This window comes from Delphinapterus leucas, chromosome 10 (assembly GCF_059928025.1).
Source record: "Delphinapterus leucas isolate spDelLeu-1000000601 "Yukka" chromosome 10, BTC_Dleu_Yukka2, whole genome shotgun sequence".
Taxonomy (NCBI): domain Eukaryota; kingdom Metazoa; phylum Chordata; class Mammalia; order Artiodactyla; family Monodontidae; genus Delphinapterus; species Delphinapterus leucas.
In genome coordinates, this window is record NC_143138.1 from 63,059,601 (window position 1) to 63,085,402 (window position 25,802).

Sequence of the window (25,802 nt, forward strand, 5' to 3'; positions counted from 1 at the left end):
GATGACAAAGAGTTGTTGGGAAAGATGCAAATGCAATGGAATAAAGCAGAACTGGAGAGGTGGGAGGGATGGGTCTAGGGCCTGGAATGCCTATGGGAGGTAAGGTGGGTGATGGATTGCCTCTCTTTTCTCTCAGAGACAAATGGGTGTGAATGGGATAGGAATGGGGCTGACAGTTCAGAGAAACTGCTTAAGGGAGGAGAGACTGTGAAAAGGCTTAATGTATTGGTAGGTGGCCTGAATCTTCATGCCCCCTGACCTAATGCCCATATGTTGTTGGTACTCAATAAGTCTCTGTGGAATAATTCAGTGAGTAAATGAGGAAACAGAGCCCTGAGTTGGATGGAAATTCCCTTCTTTTTATTCTCTGTACCTCCATTCTCTATCATGATAGCCAGTTATTGAGTCTCTCAGGATAAGGACTCGGTAAGGTAGACTCTTGGTGAGTGTTTTCTCATTGGTGGATTAAATGGGGAGAAACACAGAATTCTGAACCAGTGTTATACCGGGGAGCTGAGAAACTGATCTCAAGTATGTCTCCTTTTGAAAAGCCATTTGTTTTTGATGTTGTAGAAGTTGCTAATGGAGGTAAACGTGGTTCTTCGTTTGCCTTTAGAGTTTCAAAGGTTTTGCAGACAGGTTTCTTAGAACACTGGGTTCACTGTGAATTGGAGTGACATTTCTCATGTGAACCCCTACTTGACAACATTTAATGTGAATAAGCCAGACTAGTTCCAAGAACAAAGGCATTCTATTGATACTTTTTTAGAAAACCTGTTATATTTAAGAAAACTTGCAAGGGCTCTGTCTCAAAGCTTTAATTTGTTTTTTAAATATAGTGACACTTGACATCCTGAATTTTGTTGTATTTGTTGCTTTAATGAAGATTTATTGAGCAGCTGCTATGCATAAATACTGGGCCAGACAGTGTTGGAAAGGCAGGCTGACCCTCTCCAGATTCCTTGATCCTCACAACAGTGTCGCAGTTTCCAGATGAGGAAAGTGAGGCCCAGAGAGATGAGTCATTTGTCCAGGGTTACCAGTGAGTCCACAGCAGACCCACAGACTGAGTCCAGTGCTCAGACCCTGGTCTTCAGCCTGCCTGCCCTTCACTCCTTCCATCCACTGACCTTCACCTGCCTCCAGGAGCTGACAGCCTGTTTAGAAAGGTGAACAAAATTTGGGGACTTAAATAAAAGGGTCAAAAAGTTTGGGTCCTAAAAGGTGGAGATGTACTTGGCATTTAAGACTCAGCCAGGCAGGAGATTGTGACCAAGATGGCAGAGTAGAAGGACGTGCTCTCACTCCCTGTTGTGAGAACACGAAAATCACAACTAGCTGCTGGACAGTCATCGACAGGAAGACACTGTAACTCACCAAAAAAGATCCCACATCCAAAGACAAAGGAGAAGCCACAATGAGATGGCAGGAGGGGCGCAATATGTTACTAAATAACCAAGAGATCACTGAACAAATCAAAGAGGATTCAAAAAACACCTAGAGACAAATGACGATGAAAACACGACAATCCAAAACCTATGAGATGCAGCAAAAGCAGTTCTAAGAGGGAGGTTTATAGCTATACAAGCCTACCTCAAGAAACAAGAAAAATCTGAAATAAACAATCTAACCTTACACCTAAAGGAACTAGAGAAAGAAGAACAAACAAAACCCAAAGGTAGCAGAAGGAAAGAAATCATAAATATCAGAGCAGAAATAAATGAAACAAAGAAGACAATAGCAAAGATCAATAAAACTAAAAGCTGGTTCTTTGAGAAGATAAACAAAATTGATAAACCATTAGCCAGACTCATCAAGAAAAAGAGGGAGAGGACTCAATTAATAAAATTAGAAATGAAAAGGAGAAGTTACAACAGACACCACAGAAATACAAAGCATCCTAAGAGACTACTACAAGCAACTCTATGCCAATAAAATGGACAACCTGGAAGAAATGGACAAATTCTTAGAAAGGTATAACCTCCCAAGACTGAACCAGGAAGAAATAGAAAATATGAAAAGACCAATCACAAGTAATGAAATTGAAACTATGATTAAAAATCTTCCAACAAACAAAAGTCCAGGACCAGATGGCTTCACAGGTGAATCCTATCAAACATGTAGAGAAGAGCTAACACCCATCCTTCTCAAACTCTTCCAAAAAACTGCAGAGGAAGGAACACTCCCACACTCATTCTATGAGGCCACCATCACCCTGATACCAAAACCAGACAAAGATACTACAAAAAATGAAAATTACAGACCAGTATCACTGATGAATATAGATGCAAAAATCCTCAACAAAATACTAGCAAACAGAATCCAACAACACATTAAAAGGATCATACACCATGATCAAGTGGGATTTATCCCAGGGAGGCAAGGATTCTTCAATATACGCAAATCAATCAATGTGATACACCATATTAGCAAACTGAAGAATAAAAACCATATGATCCTCTCAATAGATGCAGAAAAAGCTTTTGACAAAATTCAACACCCATTTATGATAAAAACTCTCCAGAAAGTGGGCATGGACAACATAATAAAGGCCATATACGACAAACCCACAGCACACATCATTCTCAATGGTGAAAAACGGAAAGCATTTCCTCTAAGATCAGGAACAAGACAAGGATATCCACTCTCACCACTGTTATTCAACATAGTTTTGGAAGTCCTAGCCATGGCAATCAGAGAAGAAAAAGAAATAAAAGGAATACAAATTGGAAAAGAAGTAAAACTGTCACTGTTTGCAGATGACATGATGCTATACATAGAGAATAGTAAAGATGCCACCAGAAAACTGCTACAGCTAATCAGTGAATTTGGTAAAGTTGCAGGATACAAAATTAATGCACAGAAATCTCTTGCATTCCTATACACTAATGATGAAAAACCTGAAAGAGAAATTAAGGGAATACTCCCATTTACCATTGCAACAAAAAGAATAAAATACCTAGGAATAAACCTACCTAGGGAGACAAAAGACCGGTATGCAGAAAACTATAAGACACTGATGAAAGAAATTAAAGATGATACCAACAGATGGAGAGATATACCATGTTCTTGGATTGGAGGAATCAATATTGTGAAAATGACTGTACTACCCAAAGCAATCTACAGATTCAATGCAATCCCTATCAAATTGCCAATGGCATTTTTTACGGAACTAGAACAAAAACTCTTAAAATTTCTCTGGAGACACAAAAGACCCTGAATAGCCAAAGCAGTCTTGGGGGAAAAAAAGGGAGCTGGAGGAGTCAGACTCCCTGACTTCAGACTATACTACAAAGCTACAGTAATCAAGACAATATGGTACTGGCACAAAAACAGAAGCATAGTTCAATGGAACAAGATAGAAAGCGCAGAGATAAACCCACACACCTGTGGTCAACTAATCTATGACAAAGGAGGCAAGGATATACAATGGAGAAAAGACAGTCTCTTCAATAAGTGGTGCTGGGAAAACTGGACAGCTACATGTAAAAGAATGAAATTAGAACACTCCCGACCACCATACACCAAAATAAACTCAAAATGGATTAGAGACCTAAATGTAAGACCGGACACTATAAAACTCTTAGAGGAAAACATAGGAAGAACACTCTTTGACATAAATCACAGCAAGATCTTTTTTGATCCACCTCCTACAGTAATGGAAATAAAAACAAAAATAAACAAATGTGACCTAATGAAACTTCAAAGCTTTTGCACAGCAAAGGAAACCATAAACAAGACGAAAAGACAACCCTCAGAATGGGAGAAAATATTTGCAAACGAATCAACGGACAAACGATTAATCTCCAAAATATAGAAACAGCTCATTCAGCTCAATATTAAAAAAACAAACAACCGAATCCAAAAATGGGCAGAAGACCTAAATAGACATTTCTCCAAAGAAGACATACAGATGGCCAAGAAGCACATGAAAAGCTGCTCAACATCACTAATTATTAGAGAAATGCAAATGAAAACTACAATGAGGTATCACCTGACACCAGTTAGAATGGGCATCATCAGAAAATCTACAAACAGCAAATGCTGGAGAGGGTGTGGAGAAAAGGGAACCCTCTTGCACTGTTGGTGGGAATGTAAATTGATACAGCCACTATGGAGAACAGTATGGAGGTTCCTTAAAAAACTAAAAATTGAGTTACCATATGATCCAGGAATCCCACTACTGGGCATATAACCAGAGAAAACCATAATTCAAAAAGACACATGAGGGGCTTCCCTGGTGGTGCAGTGGTTGAGAGTCCGCCTGCTGATGTAGGGGACACGGGTTCGTGCCCCGGCCCGGGAAGATCCCACATGCCGCGGAGCGGCTGGGCCCGTGAGCCATGGCCGCTGAGCCTGCGTGTCCAGAGCCTGTGCTCTGCAACAGGAGAGGCCACAACAGTGAGAGGCCCACGTACCGCAAAGAAAAAAAAAAAAGACACATGCACCCCAGTGTTCACTGCAGCACTATTTACAATAGCCAGGTCATGGAAGCAACCGACATGCCCATCGACAGATGAATGGATAAAGAAGATGTGGTACGTATATACAATGGAATATTACTCAGCCATAAAAAGGAACGAAATTGGGTCATTTGTTGAGACGTGGATGGATCTAGAGACTGTCATACAGAGTGAAGTAAATCAGAGGAAAACAAATATCGTATATTAACGCATATATATGGAACCTAGAAAAATGGTGCAGATGGACCAGTTTGCAGGACAGGGATTGAGGCACAGATGTAGAGGACAAATATATGGACACCAAGGCGGAAAAGTGGCGGGGGGGTGGGGGTTTTGGTGGGATGAATTGGGAGATTGGGATTGACATGTATACACTGATGTGTATAAAATTGATGACTAATAAGAACCTGCTGTATAAGAAAAAGTAAAATTAAATTTAAAAATTAAAAAAAAAAAAAAAAAAAGAAGACTCAGCCAGGCAAGAGCATGGAGCACTAGGCCTCCCTTTCATTCCGTGGTGGCCTGGACAGCAGACTGATTCCACCCCACCATGGTGGGGAAGGGAGTGGGTGATCCTTAGATACCCCTGGGGCCCCTGGCATCACCATTCTCCTCTCATCTATGTGCTAAGCATTTGCCAAGTACATTACCGACATTTTCTCATTTAATCTTCATGTCTATCCCAGGATTTGGTCCAATTATTGGCTCCTTTTACAAATGTATTAGTTATTTATTTGCTGCATAACAAATTGCCCCAGAACTTAGTAGCCTAAAACAATAAGTAATTATTATTTCATCATTTCTGTGGGATAGGAATCCAGGCATGGCTTAGTTGTGTCCTCTGGCACGGGGTCCCTCATAAGGCTGCCATCAAGGCCAAGGCTGAGGTCTCATTTGAAGGCTCGCCTTTGGTGGGATCTGCTTCCAAGCTCACTCATGTGGTTTTTAGCTGCTGGACTGAGGGCTGGTTCCTTGCATTTGCTGGCAGAAGCCTACCTTAGTTCCTTGCCACATGAGCCTCCATAGGGCAGCTCACAGCATGGCAGTTGGCTTTTTTCAGAGCAAGAGAGAGTGAGAAAGAGACAAAGAGAACAACGGCCAAGACAGATCCACAGTCCCTTTGTAACCTAATCTTGGAAGTGACATCCCATTACTTGCTGTATTCTATTTGTTAGAAGCAAGTGTCTAGGGCTCAGCCCACACTCAAAGGAAGGGGATAACATAAGGGTGAGAATACCAGGAGGCAGGGATCATTGAGGTCCCTCTTAGAGGCCACTTGCCACAACTTATGGGGAAAATGAGGTACAGATATGGACAAGTCACTTGCTTTGTATCACATGGCCCCTAGGTGGGATCTGAGCCCTAACCTCCTGATTCCAGGACACTGCATGCCCTGCCCCCACCCCACTCTTGCTCATTACTCGCAGGCAAAGGTGTCTACCTGGCCCTTTACACCCTTATAATAGCAACTTAGAAGGTGGGTAGGCCATCCTAGGCCTCTTACGCAGAGATTGTGGACAGTGAGCCCTCCTCCCCCGTTATATTTCCCCCGTGGTTCTGCATTTAGGCCAGATCCTTCCCTTTGGAGCCTGGGTTGTTGGAATTGGTTATATGGATACATACTAAGGTTGTCTGGGGGCCTTAGAGGTGGCCATGTGGATGCCTCTTTATGACCCCAGGACATTTGTCTGTAGGTGGACCATCTCTAGTTCCTTTAAACTCTTCTGTGTGAGTCTCGGGGTGTGTATTCCAAGTATGTTGGAAAGCTCCTCACCAGGGCAAGGGTCGCATTGCTGTAGACCTAGCTCTTTGGTTTTCTTCTTCCTTTGAATCTAAAGGTTTTCTAGGACTGTAAAACCATCGATGAATTCCCAGAGTAATACACAATCACTATACAGCATCAGTGAAGTTCAGAAAACTTTATAATTTTAAGAAAATCACCCACAATCATCAGTGTCATCCTGAGGCAACCCAATGTTTGTTTATATGTTGGCATTTTTTCTAGTATTCTTATCATTTTTCCCTTATATAATTGAAACCATAAAACATACTCCATTTTGTATCAACTGTCATGTTCCCATGTCATTAAAAATTATATATAGTTTTTATGTAAATCAAGGATATAACATTTTAAATATTTCATTTATTCTAGCGTTAGTGCAAGTTGTACAAATATTCAATAGAAAGACAGCTATGTGAACATTTATAACACAAGTTTAACTACATGTAGTATGTGTTTGGTTCATGTGGCTTTCCGTGTTTGAAAAGATCTAACGTGAAAGTCTTACAAAAGTTGGGCTGACATTGAGGGGAAGAAATCATTCGGGGCCGTACGTCATCAAGTCACTCAGACACATGTTTGGATCCTAATTTTGCCTCCTACTGGCTATGTGATCTTAAACAAGTTACTTAGAGACTCAGTTTTCTGAAAGGTAAAATGATTTATTCATTCAGCAGCCGTTTTATTAAACATCCATTGTACCAGGTACTGTTCTAAGCTCTTGGAATATATCAGTGGGAGGAAAAAAGACAAAATTTTTTTTTTTTTTTTGCCCGCACCGTGCAGCTCCTGGGATCTTAGTTCCCAGGCCAGGGATTGAACCCGGGCCATGGCAGTGAAAGTGCCAAGTCCTAACCACTGGACCGCCAGAAAACTGCCCAACAAAAATTCTATCTTTAATGAAGGAACCTTACAATTGACTGGGGGTGGGAGGAGGGGAGACAAAGATAGGCAATAATCATAATAAATAAGTAAATAATATAGTATGTTAGGAGGTCATAAACGCTACAGAAATTAAAAAGTGGAACAAGGTAAGGGGTGGGGGACAGGATGGCCAGGGGTTAATTGCCATTTTAAGCAGGGATGTCAAGTCCACACTTGATAACCGTAATAACTGACTGCTTGCATCATAATAAGAACTAAGTGAGATGTTTCTAAACTGCCAAAATGGGACCCAGTACTAGGCAGCGCCTGGTAAATGTTTGCTATTATTACTGCTGTTGTTATTCCTAAAAGAAGATTCACTGCAGTATTCCTTTATCTAAGAGTGCTCCAACCTGTTCCTCCTGCTTGATTTACCCAGAACTCCTTGGAGCATGCATTTGAGTCAGTCTGGGCACAGCCTGGCTGTACTTTCCAAGGTGCTGTTTCACTGCCTGGTGCCTCTCTGAGCCCAGAGACCTGGGTTCCTGTCTTGATTCCGTCACCCAAAAGCTGGGCAGTGTTAGGCAGGCCACCCCCTCCTCACCGAGGTGCCGTTTCCTCGTGTGTAAAGCAGCATTCATGGCACCGCTTTGCAGCGCCACCGTGGGACGCGGGATGGGAGAGGAGAGGAGGGGAGAGCTGGAGGAGAAGTTTGGGAGCGCAGAGCCGTGTACAGATGTGTCCTGTTATTTGCTAATCAAGACTCCAAGCCAGGGCTGTGCTGAGCGGTCTGCCTCCACTCTCTATGCCCCCTCCTGCCTGAGGATCCTGTAGGAGCCTCTAAGTGAGGAATTAGTCATCTTCCCCCCACCTCTTCCTGTGAAGCCCCAGGGGAAGGCCAGGCCACTCTTGTTGGTTTTCTGCAGCTTCTCTTCTAGAACCAAGTCTCCTCTGGGAAGAGGGATGAGCTGTCAGACAGTCTTGTATTTTTAAACAGCTGATCATTGAGCACAGTAGTTACCTAATCAAGTTTCTGTGTCTGTTGGATGGAGGTGGTTATTTCTTGTTGTTTTCTTATGTTTATTTTGTGAAGACAGACAGTGACGATTGACTGTAAGGGCAAAGAGAATCTGTGTTGGGGCAGGCCTGAGGCGCACAGGAAGGATTTGAATCCAGGACAGGCTCCTGGAGAGACCCTTCTTAGCACAGTGCACTGGGGGCCCTTGTTAGAAATCTCATATGGAGTAAATTGTGCCCTTAGCTCCTGTCGAAGCCCAGTTCATTAAGTTCCATGAAGACACAAGGGCAGGACAGGGGACCCTGTCACTTAATGCAGTATTTGGGAGGGAGATGTATTGGGAAGAACCTCTCTGCAATGGTTCTCAACCCTGGCAGCACATGAAATTTCTGGGGGTGAGGTGAGAACCAGGCACCAGTAACCTTTAAAGCTCCATTTCAAGGTGCAACCAAGTTTGAGAGCCAGTGCTAAGTTTAGAGGACTTCGTGCGGGGGTGGCCATACATGTCCTAGTCCGGCAGATGTTTCTGGTGAGCCTCCCTCTCCCTTCTTCCAACACAGCAGGTGCACAGAGCTGTGGACTGGAACCTTGAACCATCACCAGTGAGGAACATCTGATGCAGGATATATATTTACTCCTAAGCTCTGCAGTATGAATCCTGAGGCAGGTTTCTCCAGCCTTTAAGCTGTGCTGTGCTTTCAGAACCCCTCCCCTTCAGAATTAGAGAACCTAGGAAGGAATGAAAGGCAAGGCTATTTCCTTTTGATGCGTTGCAGTAAAGAGCAAATGATAGAAATGCACAGAAAAGGTATGTGAGTACCCCCCTCTCTCCTCTATTTACAAGATTGGTTGTTTTGGAGGCAGAAGGCTCTGTTGAGACTGAGGAGAGGGGAGACAATGCTGGAAACTGTGATGCATGGTGGTGGCTCACCTTTCTTACTGTGTTTATTTTCCCCGTGTACATGGCCACCGAATGACTGACTTGATAAAATGTTGCCTCAGGTTTTGGTTTGTTTCATTTTCTTCAATCCTGATAGCTGGCCTAAACATTGTGAGGTTGCAATGCAAATTACATGCACGATGGCTTTGAGTGGTTCTGTGGTCTGGGACCAATCACTGTCAAAAGTGCAGTGGGACCAAGAAACAAAAACCCAACTAAATCCTGCCAGAGCAGAAAGGTGGGGATAGGAAGCGACCTTGCTGGCTCTCCCTGCAGTGGGCATTGCCACCAGAGGTGACTGGGAGCAACCTGGTGTGGATTTCTCGGTCTGGGTCATGTGTTTTGGTCTTCCCCTCATAAGCACTATCTCTTTTTAGTCAGAAAGCCAACATTTGGTAAGGGATGGTGATGGCAAGCTCTTCTGACCCCAGTCCATTCCTCTGCCTTTTGCCCTGTCCCAGTAGCCCAAGGAGGGCATCAGCCGCCTCTGAGAGGGCTGTGGTGGTGGAGCCAGCCTCACTCCTCTCGTCACACACTCTGAGTCAAGCAAGGGAAGTGGCACCATCGATCCTTCATATGTGCCCAGCGTGTGCTTTACACACATCATCACATTTGTCCTTACAGCCCCTCTGACAGACCTCATCACCCCTCTCTTCCAGACAGGGAAACTCAGCTGTGGCTACAAGGCTAATGATGATGCAAGGACTTGAACCCAGTCAAATGGCTGCAAAGTGGGTTTTCCTTCCCTTGGATCTCTCTCTCTCTCTTTTCCTGGAGCAAGGAGTGTCAGCCTGAGGAAACCTCAGTGAGGTACACTGCAGTCAGTCACCTTCACAGATCAAATGCTGTTTTCTCTCAGGGACAATCTGGTGGACGTCTGCACCTCGGCCTTCTTGTGGCCATTGTCGAGCACTGTGTGCAGGCAGTCCTGGCAAGGCTGGCTTGGTTATTAATCCGTACAGTCACTGAGGTGTGGGTAGCAGGCCTCAAAGTTTCACGTTTTGATCCTTACTTGTGTTCTGGGAGGTGTCACCTTCTCTGTTGGGCCCTGGGTTTGGCTGTGAATGTGCAAAATATTTCTAATGCTAAAACATTTCTAATGCTAAAAGTGTGGAGGAATGAGTCTAGTTGAGATTCCAGATGCATAAATTTGGTCTCTTGGCAGCTAGATTGCACTTTCTAGAGCTCAGGGGGTTATAAAAGTTGACATCTTTATATAGATCTATGTGCAGCGTGGCCGAATTGCAGTTGCTTTTGGAGCTATAACTTTGAATTACCTGACTTTTTGTTTTAAAAAGAAGGATGCATTCACGTAGGTGTTGGCTTATTTGGAAAGCAGGGCAAGGAAGGCACAGGAATGAAAAGGGATTTTGGAAAACAGAGAACAGCCCTCGTTTGACTCCTCTGGTGGTCTCACTGAGAAGTCTTACCAAGATGGTGCCGTCCCACAGCTTGAGGACAAGAATCCCCAGCCCGCAGAAGTAGGGCTCCCCTTTGGAGGACAAGCAGGGCTGGGCCTAGACATTTGGGTGCTGTGGGCTGGATTCCAAAGGATGATCTTTAAACATTTTGTTCAACAACTCTTTCATGGGCGGGGATAAACTGATGTTGTGTCAAGAAAAACTGTATGCCTCTCTAACTTCAAAATAGGAAATTTATTACATGAATTTATTACAGGAGATTTTCCAAGTCAGACAGCTACTCGGAGGTATATTGAATGATTTAAAATTTAGTTCATAAAGTCAGTCACTCCTTCTCGGTGAGTAGCATTATGTGTGCCTAACAGTTTCAGACCTGTGTCTCCTGGCACCCAACTTGCCAGATCTCCCCTCTGGTTGGTCTCAGCATTGGTGGAAGGGCCGGTGGCTGCATCGTGCAGCATTCCCACCTGCGTTGCATGATGTGCTCAACGGAGATGGGGTCACACCAGCTGGAGAGGGAAACCTAAGTTAATTTACTCCCGTTTCCACTCTTCCCAAGGACGTTTTATCGCTTTTACGGACTGCCCTCCAGAGTTGCTTGGCTCATTCCCCTTAATCTATGGTTACAGATTCAGACTAAAAAAGATTGAAATCCTTTGAGTAGGGTTTCTCCCTTTGGCATTATTGGCATTTGGGGCTGGAAAATTTTTTGTTCTAGGGGCTGTCTTGTGCATTGTAGGGTTTTAGCAGCATCCCTGACTTCCACCCACTAGGTACGATTGACAGCTGCCCCCACCCTCACCCCCATCACAATTGTCACAGACAGCAATGTTTCCAGTCATACCTGGGGAGCAAAAGTTTCCCCATTGAGAATCCCTGCTTTAGGAAAAGGAAGGAAGGGGTCTTAACATCTTTGTGGGTGCTGAAACCCCAGAAGACCTTTGTCTACAGGGCTGGGTTTTAAATTAGTTCCCAAAGCGTGAAAAGGCAGTCTCAATTTCTAGCCAGTTGACTACAGTGAAGCTTTTAAGCAGTTTAATTTCAGAAAGATATGTTTGATGCTTTTTACTAAGATGAGGCATTAGAAGACTAGAAATAGCTGTTTGGGTTTTTTTTTTTTTTTTTTTTTTTTTTAATCGGCAAATCAAGGGAGGTTCCAGAAAGGCTCTTTGACTTTTTCAGGAAATACTTTTCTGAGCAGGGTCTCTGACCTACCATGCTTATGGTTCTTGTGAGACTGGACTCCTGCTCTGGCATTTCTTCATGGAGTGGGCAGTACTGAGGGTCGTGGCTGGGCCTTGTGTGCAGCAGATGGGAATAAATGGGCAGGAGCGAGGTTCCTGTCCCCAGGACGTCCCCAGCCTCCTCTAGACAGGAGCCTCCAACACTTCAGCAGGAGGGGCGGTGCAAGTGAGGTAAACATGAGTTGAAACAGTTCTGCTGGGTTTGGAATGACGGTTCTGGGGCCACGGTTTTCGAGGTGTACTCTTTTAGCAGCTGATGTTACTTTTTCTTCAAATGACATGTGCAAAAACACAATATAAATAAAAAATGTCAGACCCAAGTTTGAAGGCAGAGTGAAAGAGGGGACCTGTACCCCACACACCTCATCTCACCTTGGAGCTGACACTTCCAAAGACAATGCGCTTTGCATCACCCATCTGACTGAAAGTGGGCTAATGCGTGGTTGGATAATCTTGTTTTTTTTCTCCCCCTGACTAGATCTATCATCTTTTTTCTATTTTAGATAAAAGTAGTTTTCAAAACTACAAACCTAAGTGAAGATTATCATGCTGTTCCATTGCTGTGTAATTTTTACTCTCAATCTATGGAAGCAGATTCAGGGGCTGAGAAAATATATATGTATGTACATACATACATATACATATTCGTTAGGAGTATTTTGATATTTTGTTTTGAAAAACTTAAATATATAGAAAAATAGAGAAAAGAGCCCAACCCCTAGATTTAACAGTTGTCATTATTTTGTCATATTTGCTTCACCTATTTCTTTAAACCTCTACTGGATAAGAATTTTAAAGAACATACCTACCTTAACAAGGTCTGGGAATATTTCCACCACATTCCCCTTACCCCCACCCCATTCCCTATTCCAGTTCATCTTGCAGACCTGTGTAATTTTTTTTTTTTTTTTTTGCGGTACACGGGCCTCTCACTGTTGTGGCCTCTCCCATTGTGGAGCACAGGCTCTGGACGCGCAGGCTCAGTGGCCATGGCTCACGGGCCTAACCGCTCCGCGGCATGTGGGATCTTCCCGGACCGGGGCACGAACCCGTGTCCCCTGCATCGGCAGGCGGACTCCCAACGACTGCGCCACCAGGGAAGCCCTGATAATGCTTTTTAATGGGCCTTCCTAAGTAGACTACAGCATGATTCACATAATGGGATAAATGGAATATAATGAGTCTAAAAGAGCTACCAGTCCCCAGTTATATATAGAAGCACAGGTTTGTTTTCCAGTGAGGATCATACCAAAGCAGGCAAATATTCTTCTTGAATTTTGTGATTGCTTCTAAAATGAACTACGTTTATGAATTAGCTTCTTGGCCCCCCAAATATGTTTATGCTGACAAAAATGGAAGTACCCAATTTTGTACAATGTAGTTCAGCTATTACTTGCATACATGGTGGGTGGTGCTGTGCAAAAGACTTATGTCGAGTTTCTCATCATTAAACATGCCCTGGGAAAGGTGAGGGTGGGTTTCGATAACATCTCTCTTCCCAGAATAAATTGCTTCTTCCCTTACTTTGCAAATTGGTAAAAATATTATAGGTTGATAAATATTTTTGCAGTGTGATTGCTTTTCAAAATTGAATTGCAAAGCTTATGCCTACGTTGGGAGAGGGGATATTTACAATGGCCTATACCTGATTTTCCCCCTCTTTGGCAGGAAATAACCACATGTTTACCAGATTACTACAAATGGACTCAGTATCTCTTTATTAAACTCTATGAAGCTGGACTGGCCTATCAGAAAGAGGTAAGTTAAAGTTAGCTCTGCTTTTAAGATTCTGTAAACCTTCTCCATCTTCTTAGAAGACATCATTGTTAAATAAGGAATAAAATAAACCCTGTTTGCACAGTAGCAGTGAAAATGAACACAACCTCACATTCATGAAATCAATCACAGCGGGCCCAGAGAGTAACTACTGTCTGGCTTAGTTTGGTGCCTCCAGGACAGGGCTTGAGTTTCTTTCACCCTTGAATTCCCAGCACATAACAATGTCTGTAATGAAGTCAAGGAGGAGGCTTAGGAGGAACACGTTTCTCAAATCCTAGCTACCCCTCGTAGATGTGTGCCGGCAGGTGACAACCTTTAGGAATCATGGTTTCTCATCTGCTGATGGGTGATAATATCTTCCTTGCCGGGTCTTGGGAAGAGAAAGGTAATATTTAAAGAACAGCAAGCACAGTGCCCACACCTAGTGGCCTCCCAAGAAATGGAATGCTTCTTAAAACAGGAGGTCAGTAATAGCAGATAAGCCTTAGATGGCGGGAGTTGAGAGAAAGAGTATCATCACATGGCCTAGAACTGCACTGTCCAGTATGATGATAGCCATTAGCAGCATGTGGTTGTTGAAATTTAAATTTAAAGTAATTAAGATTAAATAATATTAAAAATTCAGGTCCTCAGTCATACTAGCCACATTCACGTGCTGGTAGCTAGTGTTGGACAGCAAAGATATAAAACATTCCCATCATAACAGAATATGCTTCCACATAAGAAAAGTACCAGATAGCACTGGTCTACAAAATTCAGAAGTACCAAGTAGAAAACTCATTGTACCATTATACTTTAGATGTTCTCCTTTGACCAGAGGGATTTAATGACATAGAACTATATTTACTTTTCTGTGGGTCACATCACATTGCTTCGTCTTGCAAAGAATAGTACTTATAATATCATTATTTTTTAAATATAAAACATTTTACAATCAGTATAGAGACTCATATAGAAGGCTCAGTTTAGAATATGAGAATAACACAAAATGTCTTAAACCTTGACAACATAAAAAATAACATAGCTAACAAAAATCAGGAGGTGAGGGCTTCCCTGGTGGCGCAGTGGTTGAGAATCTGCCTGCTAATGCAGGGGACACGGGTTCGAGCCCTGGTCTGGGAGGATCCCACATGCCGCGGAGCAACTGGGCCCGTGAGCCACAACTACTGAGCCTGCGCGTCTGGAGCCTGTGCTCCGCAACAAGAGAGGCCGCGACAGTGAGAGGCCCGCGCGCTGCAATGAAGAGTGGCGCCCGCTTGCCACAACTAGAGAAAGCCCTCGCACAGAAACGAAGACCCAACACAGCGAAAATAAATAAAGTAAATTAATAAACTCCTACCCCCAACATCTAAAAAAAAAAAAAAAAAATCAGGAGGTGAAATTGGGGAAGAGAAGTAGAAGCAAGCGTGAGATGATCCCTACATCTTTCATAACAAGGAGTCATAGATGGAGAATTAGAGATTTATGTCTTTTTTTTTTTAAGTTGAAAGGTAGCTATTAAAGCTAAGGTTAACAAAGGTAGCAAAAACTAGAATAGGGGTCAGGTGGGAGGAAGGCTGTATGACTGTGCTGAATATCTCATATTATATGGTAGAGGGTCAGCAGAACTGTCTAAAGATAGTATATCAGGGACTTCCCTGGTGGTGCAGTGGTTAAGAATCCGCCTGCCAATGCAGGGGACATGGGTTTGATCCCTGGTCCGGGAAGATCCCACATGCCGTGGAGCAACTAAACCCATGTGCCACAACTACTGAGCCTGCACTCTATAGCCCACATGCCACAACTGTTGAGCCCGTGTGCCGCAACTACTAAAGCCCATGTGCCTAGAGCCTGTGCTCCACAACAAGAGAAGCCACCACAAGGAGAAGCCCGCACACTGCAACAGAGAGTAGCCCCCGCTCACCACAACTAGAGAAGCCTGCACGCAGCAACGAAGACCTAATGCAGCCAAAAAAAATAAACAAAATTAAATCTTATTTAAAAAAAAAAAAAGAATATGCCTGCCAATGCAGGGGACATGGGTTCGATCCCTGGTCCGGGAAGATCCCACATGCAGTGGAGCAGCTAAGCCTGTGTGCCACAATTACTGAGCCTGTGCTCTAGAGCCCATGAGCCACAACTACTGAGCCTATGTGCCACAACTACTGAAGCCCGTGTGCCTAGAGCCCATGCTCTGTAACGAGAGAAGCCGCCACAGGTAGAAAAAGCCCACACTCAACAATGAAGACCCAACGCAGCCAAAAATAATAATTATAATAAAAAAATAAAAATAAAGACAGTATATCACACTTGAGGTAGTACAATTTTATTACTTAAAGTTATAATAGTAAATACCAGAAGAACTAATTAACAGAATCTGCTAAAAGTGGAGAAGTATTTTAATAACCATTGCAGATAATTATGAATATTCTCCTTTGATACTACACCAAAACTCAACAAGTGGTGGGTTCTTAAAGGTCAGTTGCAATGTTGAATCTAAATATCAATGAACTTTTTGTACTCTATTAAAATGTGTTGGCCTATTTTACACTTTGAATGAACGTTGTACCCATGCATTATTATTATAATGAAAATAGTTTTGACCTGCAGACCCCTTGCAGGGGTCTCAGGGACCCCAGAGGTTTATGGACCACACTGTGAGAACCACTGTACGGCATATACAATCCCTAACCCACTCTCATCTTTAAATTAAGGATATTAAAATATTGGTTGTTTAAAATATTATGTTGTTATGTTTGTTTTTTTAAAGAGACTGTTCCGTCCCCATTGACATCTGGGATAAATTGAGAGTGAGAACTTTGTGGAACTGAGTCATACTGATGTTTAACCACTGTAGAGCCTCCTGGGTCAATTTAATTTCTTAACACACCATAGCTGTTCCTATGCTCAGAGCCCCGTTAGGTGAGGAGTGGTGAGAGACGAGTACCTGTCCGAAGTGCTGACTGCAACAGACCTTTTGTGTTGTTAAAGCATTATTTTCAGAAGTTAAAAATATGACTCCCATACAAATATAAAATGAACATGTGTCAAGGATTTTATTCAACTCATTAATTAGTGAGAGAACCATTTGTATGTTAAGACTGGTTCAAATGAGATTTCAAGGAAGGGTGGTTTATAGGGTCACAGGCGTGCTGAAATGAATTTACTAATAGAATCAATACTGCTTAATGTCCGTCCTACGAGGCATAAACCTAATTCTGGGGACAATCTTTTCTGTGAGACAGAAATCATTGGCATTGTCTTTGCATGGGAGCCCTTTGCATCGCTCTCAGACATAAAGCGTTTGTGTAGCTCTGAGTTTTCTGCAAGTTAACCTCTTCTTTTCACCTAGCAGGGCTGTAAAATAACTTAAACAATAGTGAATAGGGAGTCAAACAAAGGTACACATCCCTAGAAAATCAGATAATCCCTGGGGGATGTGGGTCTGCTAGCCAATCCCAGCCTACACTGAAGGAGCAATCCCTTTTGCCTGTTTCTAAGTTTTGGATAATTTTTCTTAGCAGCATTATTCAATATCCAAAAGCAAAAGGGTAGGAAGAGAATTGCTGGGAAAATCATCAGATTTCCACTCTGATCAACAGGTTCAGTGCTGATCTAACAGCCTGGCAGACACCTTCCCAGAAGAGCCTCCCTTGCTCAGGTGGATTATAATTATACCCAAAAGGGGTTTCTACACTGGAATCACCCATGGGTCCAGGCAGAGGGAGTAAGAGATCATGAGCTACATTGTGTATTCCAAGTGATAGCAGGAAGGACAAACAAAAATTGAAGTTATAAGACATGAAAAAGCCACAGCAAAGCAAAGGGCGTCCTGCAGGTAAAACACAGGAAAGAGCGAACAGTTCTTTAAAGAGTGTAAGCAGTCGTGCACAGCATCAATTAGATTAGCCAGTGTTGCCTATCCTCAGTTGCATAGTTACTATTTATATGCATGGGGTATGAAATGATGTGACATGTTAATGTAATAGTGTAAACATTTCTTGCATGGAGCCCTTGGTTGTGTAATATCCCTTTACAAGACACTTGATTTTTTTGTATCTATTTATTGTATAGTTAAGCTGACTTTTTGAATATATTGAATGTTTATTATAACATTTCTTCATAGGACACTTGCTTCTCTGTCTCCGCACCCCGGGTTTGTTCATGCTGCTTCAGTTCTAAGCACATCAAACCCAAGTAGGAAGCTTAATCTCATCACTATTGGGTTGGATCCCAAGCCAATCACAGACAGCATCTTCGGAGCTGAGTAACTTTTCTGATGATGGAAGGGGTTTCTGGGGCCCCCCATTGCACAAGGATGACCATGCTACTGGCTCCAGATGTCTCTCTTCTCCCCAGTTGTTTCCAAGTCAGTGTGACACTCCGCCCCCCAGCCTCACAATCTGCATACCCCTGGGGAATTTGGTCCAGTTTTCCCTCTGACTACTTCTCTCATGGGAACACACTGTTCCTTTCCTGTTGCTGCTGCTGTAACAAATTACCACCAACTGGGTCGCTTAAAACAGCACAGATTCATTGTCTTACATGTCCATGAAATAGGTCTCACTGGGATAAAAATCAAGATGTTGGCAGAGCTGCCTTCACTCTGAAGGCGCTAGAGGAGAATCTCTTTCCCTGCCTTGTCCAGCTTCTGGAGGCTGCTTCTGTCATTGACTTTGGACTGCTCTCCAACTTCAAAGCCAGAGCGTAGCATCTTGAAATCTCTCTGACCTGTGCTTCCATCATCACCTCTCCTTCTCAGACTCTGAATCTTCTGCCTTCCTCTTTCTCTTATAAGAGCTTTTGTCATTACTTTGGGCCCATCTGGTTAATCCAGGTTAATCTCCCCATCTCGAAACCCTTCATTAATCATATCTTCAAAGACCCTCTTGCCATGTAGGTAACATATTCACTGGTTGCAAGTGACATGGGCATCTGGATTCTGGATGACATAGGATGTGGACATCTTTGGGGTGCAACTGTTCTGCCTACCACCCTCTTCTCCCAACTTCATAGGGTGTTACAAGGGTAAAACAGATGAATGCTTGTGGAGAGCCTGGGATGGCGCCTGGCACAGAGTATGTGCTTAATAAGTGCCTGTCTGTGCATGCCTGCAGGTACCTGGAGTCATTATGATATTTATTTATTTATTTATTTATTTATTAAAGAAGGTGTTGGGGGTAGGAGTTTATTAATTAATTTATTTTTGCTATGTGGGGTCTTTGTGTCTGTGCGAGGGCTTTCTCTAGTTATGGCAAGCGGGGGCCACTCTTCATCGTGTTGCGCGGGCCTCTCACTATCACGGCCTCTCTCGTTGCGGAGCACAGGCTCCAGACGCGCAGGCTTAGCAGTTGTGGCTCACGGACCTAGTTGCTCCGCAGCATGTGGGATCTTCCCAGACCAGGGCTCGAACCCGTGTCCCCTGCATTAGCAGGCAGATTCTCAACCACTGCGCCACCAGGGAAGCCCCATTATGATATTTAAATTGGAAAAATAGAAAGTTAAAAAAAATCCTGAAGGGACTTCCCTGGTGGTGCAGTGGTTAAGAATCCACCCGTGAGCCACAACTACTGAGCCCATGTGCCACAACTACTGAAGCCTGCGTGCCTAGAGCCCATGCTCCACAACAAGAGAAGCCACCGCAGTGAGAAGCCCGCGCACTGCAATGAAGAGTAGCCCCCGCTCACCACAACTAGAGAAAGCCCGCATGCAGCAACGAAGACCCAATGCAGACAAAAAGAAAAAAAAAATCCTGAAGCTTCCTGGCTAATTCTAAGGCAGGCTGTCCATGGGAAGGTATCACAGAAAAACAATGTAGATTATTTCACGGATTTTCATTTAGAAAGATAATGTTCTTATTGCTAACTAAAACTTGCTAACATTGACTTAAATGTTTTTGGTGTATTAATGTTTAAAAGTCACTATTAAATGACATGATCTTAAGAAAAAAATCAAATAGAATGCACACGTACACAATTGGTACATTGTTTGAAGATCAGAGTTAGCTCTAATCCAAAGTATTTTTTCCAGGTAGATCTCCTTTTATTGGATAGCCATTTTCAAATTGGCTTTAGAACGTAAAACATATTGGAACTTCCCTGGTGGCCCAGTGGTTAAGAATCCACCTTCCAATGCAGGGGACGCAGGTTTGATCCCTGGTCTGGGAACTAAGATCCCACACGCCATGGGGCAATTAAGCCCTGCGCGCCACAACTAGAGAGCTTGTGCACCACAACGAAGAGCCTGCGCGCTCCAACGAAAGATCCCGCGTGCGGCAACTAAGACCCAACACAGCCAAAAATAAATAAATAAATTAATTAATTAACAGTTTTTTTAAATTAATAAATAAAAATAAAAACATATCGATATCAGTTAACATTCTATTCCTGGGGTTTATTTCAAAATATAAACTTGAAATTAACATTAGAAAGTTAATTTACTTTAGAAAGACTGCATATAGCATACTTTGTAAAGCATATTTGGCAAAAAATAACTCACATATTAATACTTTTCCTCTAATGGCATTGTCATAACTTACTTTTTTTAAAACAAGATAGCCTTAATTTTTAAATTCAGTTCTGCTACAAGCTGTATAAATGGACATTTAGGGAAAGTATTTTAGCAGAGCATTACAAAACAGAACCAGAGTCTTTAAATCTTGTTCTTAACAAGCACTGTCCATCAGAATGTTTATTTTCCGTGCAAAAGGGAATCTCTTCTTGCTCTCACAGAACAAAATATTTTCAGCCAAAAATATGAATATAGAGACCTCTTCTTGGGAGAACATTAATTTCACCTCTTTGGTTTAAAAATAAATTATTCTGTGGATGTAGCTAGTAGAAAAAATGATGCTGTGTTCTACTTGGACATCCTAGAGACCTGTGGAGTGCCACCTAATTTGTGAGTTTGTCTTTGGTTGTCTTTATGATTTCAGTGGCAGCTGCTTCTAGTGCTAATTCGCCTGCCTAAGCTACTTAAAGAAACATGGTGGACAGACAGGCAGCCTTTCTCAGTCTGCCCCCTGGTGGCTTTGGAAGGTGGTGGCAGGTAACAAATAAACTGGCCTTGGGAACCTTCCACCCCCCATTCTGGACTGAGTCCAAATTCAGGCCCATTCTAGATGGAATGGAGCAAAATCAATTTTGAGAATTAGATCCTTTAATAAGATCTATATGGTGTTCCTTAATTAAATAAGCTTTTGTCGAGAAAAAAGCTAATAGACCCTGAGGAAATCAATGCCCTAAAACATATTTTACCAGCCTTCTGGAACGTGAAGCTACATGACAGCATACTCAAAAAACATCTTCAGTCATATAAAAGAAGAGCTTGAGGAGAAAGAAGCAAGGGAAATGATGGAGAGCAGCCAAAGGCCTGAAGAGTGATGCCTTGGCCAGGAGACAAAAGCATACTAATGGAGGATGTGCTCTAGTTGGGACTGGCACCCTGTGAAATGGGTGAGGGCCAGGGACGCAAGGGGAAGGAGGATCCAGGGGAAGAGGAGGATGAGATGAGAAAGGATGAGGTTTGGAATAGGAAGCCTGCTGGGCAACAGGCACCACAGCTGCTGTGTTGCGGAGAGGAGAGCTGATAAACTCAAAATCAGGATGAAATTGCCTTGAGAATCCCCGATGGACCCCATAGTCACCCACACCTCCAAGAGCCTAACAGCCAAGAAGGGGAGGGGGAGGAGGCAAAAATGATGCAGCACCCACAGTCACTGTACAAAACTGACCCTGTGAACATGGCTGATTCTTGTTTAGAATCGTGTTGTTTAGAATTGTGATGTGCATTTATTAAACGCTTTCTGAAAGCTTCCCACAAATCACTCAAACAAACAGACAAAAAATGTTAATCTTAGTGTTTAACCCTTGATCAACTGGGGAAGTTCTCTTATTTGGGATGGCTCATTCTGTGATGTTGCCAGATAACTTGTGTGAGGGAAGCAGTGGGCAAAATCAACTAGAGTCCATTGTTTTTGCAAGTGTTTTAATGATTTCAGTATTGATTTAAAGTTGATTTCAAAGTACAGAGATAGGCTGTATTTTACTAAGACGACTAGTTCACTCTAAGGAGCATGGAGTTGGCTTCAGGAGGTGATAGAGACCAGCATCAACCAGCGCAGTGACTACAGTCACTGAAGTTGTCCAGAAACTATATTCTATGTAGCAAGACTGTGCTTGCTTAAAAATCAGGGCGTCTATCAAAGTAAGTGTTCAAAATGTGAAAACCCAAGAATGCCAGATGAGAGAAGACAGACTGTGGCTTGAGGGGAACCTGTAGGATAGAGACCATTACATAAGAGAGGAGACCCGGAGAAAGGTATTTGGGAAGCAACTCCAGGGCTTCAAGAGGCCACAGGTGCTGTGCACCCTGGACCCCACAGGCCCTACATTTTGACCACCCATGGTTTTACCGCCAGCAGAAAGGCTGAGTCTGAACCCTGAAACTCTGTGCTTGAGGTGGATTGCAGTCCTGAGAAGAAAAGAGAGTGGGTTCTCACAAGGATGCATCTTTGATTCAAGACTTTATTTCCTTTGGTGTTTTTCCTCTTCTCCACCCCCAAGACTTTCATTGGGGGAAAAATTGCTTTTGTGTTTTGCTTTTATTTGTCTTTCGTTCATTACCAGGGTTTTATTGCTTTTTGTGACCTGGAGTCTGAGAGATGCCAGGCCATGTGGGAATGTTGATAGGAAAATAAAGTCCTATTTGTTTTTGCAATCTGCAGTGCTGAGTGTTTGCTTCTCTGTGTCACCTGCAGGGGGCAGGAGACAGAGGTGAAGGCATATAGGGCTTTTTTCCCTCCCTTTCGTACTTTATACCATTTTAGTTGTACATGGGGTATTTTGGGGGGGGGGGGCGGGCTTTGAAGGAGCTGTCCTTGTTACCAAACAATACTTGGCTCTTTCTTTTTATCTTTTATTTTAAGTGGTGTCCTTCCCCCAACCCGTAATATGGGCAATGATAATAGACAAGTAAGTCACCCTTGGTTTATTCACCTCAAGTTTTTAGGTCTAAGGTCCTATATTTTGTCTATATTTATGGATTCAAGGATTTGGGGGGCCCTAGAATCAGGGGAGAAAATCATTCAATGCACGTCTTTCCCACTCCAACTCTAGGCTTCACAGGCTTAAGTTTTTCAGTGGATGTACTACTTTTTAGTTGTAAAATCACAACCCATACATGGGTTAGCCCCTCCTGCACTCCTACTTTTTATATAATTTTTAGATATGTCTCTGAATCAGTCAGGGTCCCAGCAGGAAAAAGAGGGCCTACCCGAAAGCAGTCACTGAAGAAAATGTAATGAAAATACTGTCTCTGGGACTTCCCTGGAGGTCCAGTGGTTAAGACTTCGCCTTCCAAAGCAGGGGGTGCAGGTTCGATCCCTGGTCGGGGAGCTAAGATCCCACATGGCTCGCGGCCAAAAAACCAGAACATAAAACAGAAGCAATATTGTAACAAATTCAATAAAGACTTTAAAATAAAATGGTCCACATCAAAAACAAAAAAGACTGTTTCTGTGCAGAGTTCAGGGAAACCCACAAGGGATGGTCAAGCACCTGGCACTGGGAACAGAAGGAAGCTTTTGCCCACCCCAGGCAGTAGGGGCGACATCGGGAGCCATTACTGGAACTGGGAGAGCAGTAGCTGGAGCAGTAGGAGAGGCCTGCCCAACGGGGGCGGTGGCCCAACTGGGAAGAAGCCAGGGTGCCTCTAATTGGTTGAACCCAGCCAGAGGGCAAGGGTCCTGGTTAATGTAGGCACAGGGGACAGCTTCCTGGGGTACAGAACAGGGTAGAAAGAGGATTTGGACGGGCAAATTGACAACATTCAGCACAATCTCTTATTAAAATTGCTTATTAAAATTTTAAAAAACAATGTGTATTTTACTGCCTAAACATGTCTCTGTACTCATTGCCTTCTTTGTACTCAGTTGTACCTAAATGTCATAAAGGAGTGAATGTAGATGGCAGAGGTATTTTAAATGAAAATAGAAACGAATTAGAACTCTATGGAGAGAAACTTCATCATGGTTAAGACTACAGGTTCTATCAGCCAAAGAAATCTATGGAGATAGATCTCAGAATATTGTTACCTTTTGGGGGGGGCAGATGTTGATAGGGAGAAGGCACGACAGAATTTTCTGGGTTGCTGGGAATGTTCTATGTCTTGGTATGAGTGATGGTAGAAATTGATTGAGCTGTACACTTAAGATTTATCCACGTTACTCTTTGTATGTTATACCTTAATTTAAACAGAAGTTTTAAAAAATTGCAAAAATGTTTACAGTTCCTAGAGACCTGAGTTCCTACCTTGCTATCTCTGCCACTTACTGACTGTGTGACCTTAGGCAAGTTATTTAATCTCTCTGTTCCTTAAGTTCCTCCTCTGCAATATGGGGATAATAATATTCTTACCTCAAAATGTTGTCGTGAGGATTGGAAGAGCCAACCTTAGGAAAGCACTTAGCACAGCATCTGGCACATGGTAATCTTTCGTTAAGTGTTAGCTATTTACATTAAAATAAATACATTTTTCCCCTAAAATAACCCAATTTTACTAAGTTCTAGGTACCATTTTTTCTTCTTTTCCTCTGTTTACTAAAATTTCCAATCTGCAAGTCCATCCTTTCATACAAGCGGATTCCAAACTTGAGTTAGACACATGCTTAGAGCCTCCCTTCCCAAACCTATTCTAATAAAATGAAAGCACAGAGGCAGTTCACATTCTTTTTTTACAGCTTACTAGTGGCTTCCTTGCCAAGTGATGCTCCAAGGAGGTGCCCTCAAGTCTCAGAGCAGAGATACTGCCTTTGCAGACCCTCTCACATGTAAGGAACCTCAATATGATCCTATTCAGTATACTTATCAGATTGCATCATTTTGTTTCATGAATTATAACAGGCCTTGGTTAACTGGGACCCAGTGGATCAAACAGTGCTTGCCAATGAGCAGGTGGATGAACATGGCTGTTCGTGGCGTTCTGGAGCAAAGGTGGAACAGAAGTACCTCAGACAGTGGTTTATTAAGACAACTGCTTATGCAAAGGTGAGTGTCAGCCTGGAGGCTCCCCAGTAATGCGTACATGTTGGTAGGCAACACCAAGGTCTTCTCAGTATTGGAGAGCCTCACTGTTGGGGGTGAACTCTAGTTAGAGCTGTTAGAGCCATGGGTGTGCAGACAGGGAGCACATGAACCTCAGGGTCACTCACGTAGAGGTTGATGGATTTGGGTCTTTCAGTTGGAAATCAAGAATAGCACCTGGGGGTCATTGTAGGCCATTGTTTGCTGACCTTTCAACATATCATTGTACTGCCATAGAGGCCAGAAAACATTCATCTTCATCTGCAATTATATCAACAATAAAGCTAGAAAGGAAGGAAGTATCTTCACCTGTGCAGTTCTAGTAAGACCTCCGGAAAGACAGAATGACATTTCAGAGGGTCCAGAGAAGACCATCTAAAAGGAGTGAAGAGATGGCCAGTCTCCATGAGGGAAGGCCAGGGTGACGGTGAACTAAGCCAGGAACCAAAGCTTTGGACTTTAACTCTTGTTGTGTCTCTGATTAATAGTGTAAACTGATGCAAGTCCCCGCACCTCAGTTTCCTCATCAATAAAAGGAGAGGGTGCGACCAAGTGGTCTTTAAGGTGCCTCTGGCTTTTTATGTTTTCAGGAATCAAGGCAAACCCAACCATTGAAAGGGGGAGCTTGCTTACTAAATCACCAATAGCCTTGGCAAAATAACTTGTTCTGGGTATGCCAGAACCATTCTGTGCAAGGTATTCTTTGAGCCTACCATGTTTCGGGATATGGAATTGAGTGATCACTCCCTGAAACTCCAGAGAAAAGTGGTTAGAGCAAATCAGGGGCATTTCCCATGGCAATTTGATAATCTCTGTATTAGCATAAGACAGGAAGTAAGCAGGATCTGAAAAGGTAAAGGCATCATGAAGGGCTACTGATGGTATGTCATGGTAGTTCTTACCCTGGGGTAGTCACCATACAAAGGATAGTTGTACCTTTCCATAGTAGCCCATGGGTTGCTCCATCACAGAGAGGGTACTGGACTGAAATGGACTTTGGGTCAGATCCAATACTGCACTTCTTATATGCAAAGAAAGCACAAGTTATAAATAACTTCTGATCACTACAAAACCTTGCTGAATTAGAACTGTAGTACACCAGCTCACCATACCAATGCCATATGGTTATATGACCTCTAGTTCTCTCATTCAAAAGACATGTCTTAAAAATGAGACTGTTTTCCCTTTTTAATTTATTCAGAATGTAGCATATGGATTTGGAAAACTACTAAT

At 43.0% G+C, this 25,802-nt stretch overlaps 1 protein-coding gene across 6 annotated transcripts in view; it reads left to right on the forward strand.

Annotated features, from left to right (window-relative positions):
- LARS2 (leucyl-tRNA synthetase 2, mitochondrial) overlaps positions 1 to 25,802 on the forward strand; it is a 167,119-nt gene that overhangs the window by 50,598 nt on the left and 90,719 nt on the right. For 5 of the 6 annotated variants that reach the window (XM_089918048.1, XM_089918049.1, XM_022573404.3 and 2 more), the window contains exons 6-7: positions 13,399 to 13,488; positions 24,390 to 24,533. In XM_089918048.1, the coding sequence (XP_089774174.1) occupies positions 13,399 to 13,488; positions 24,390 to 24,533 (234 nt within the window). The remainder of the gene's footprint in view (positions 1 to 13,398; positions 13,489 to 24,389; positions 24,534 to 25,802) is intronic. The other variant, XM_089918046.1, reaches the window with a different exon arrangement.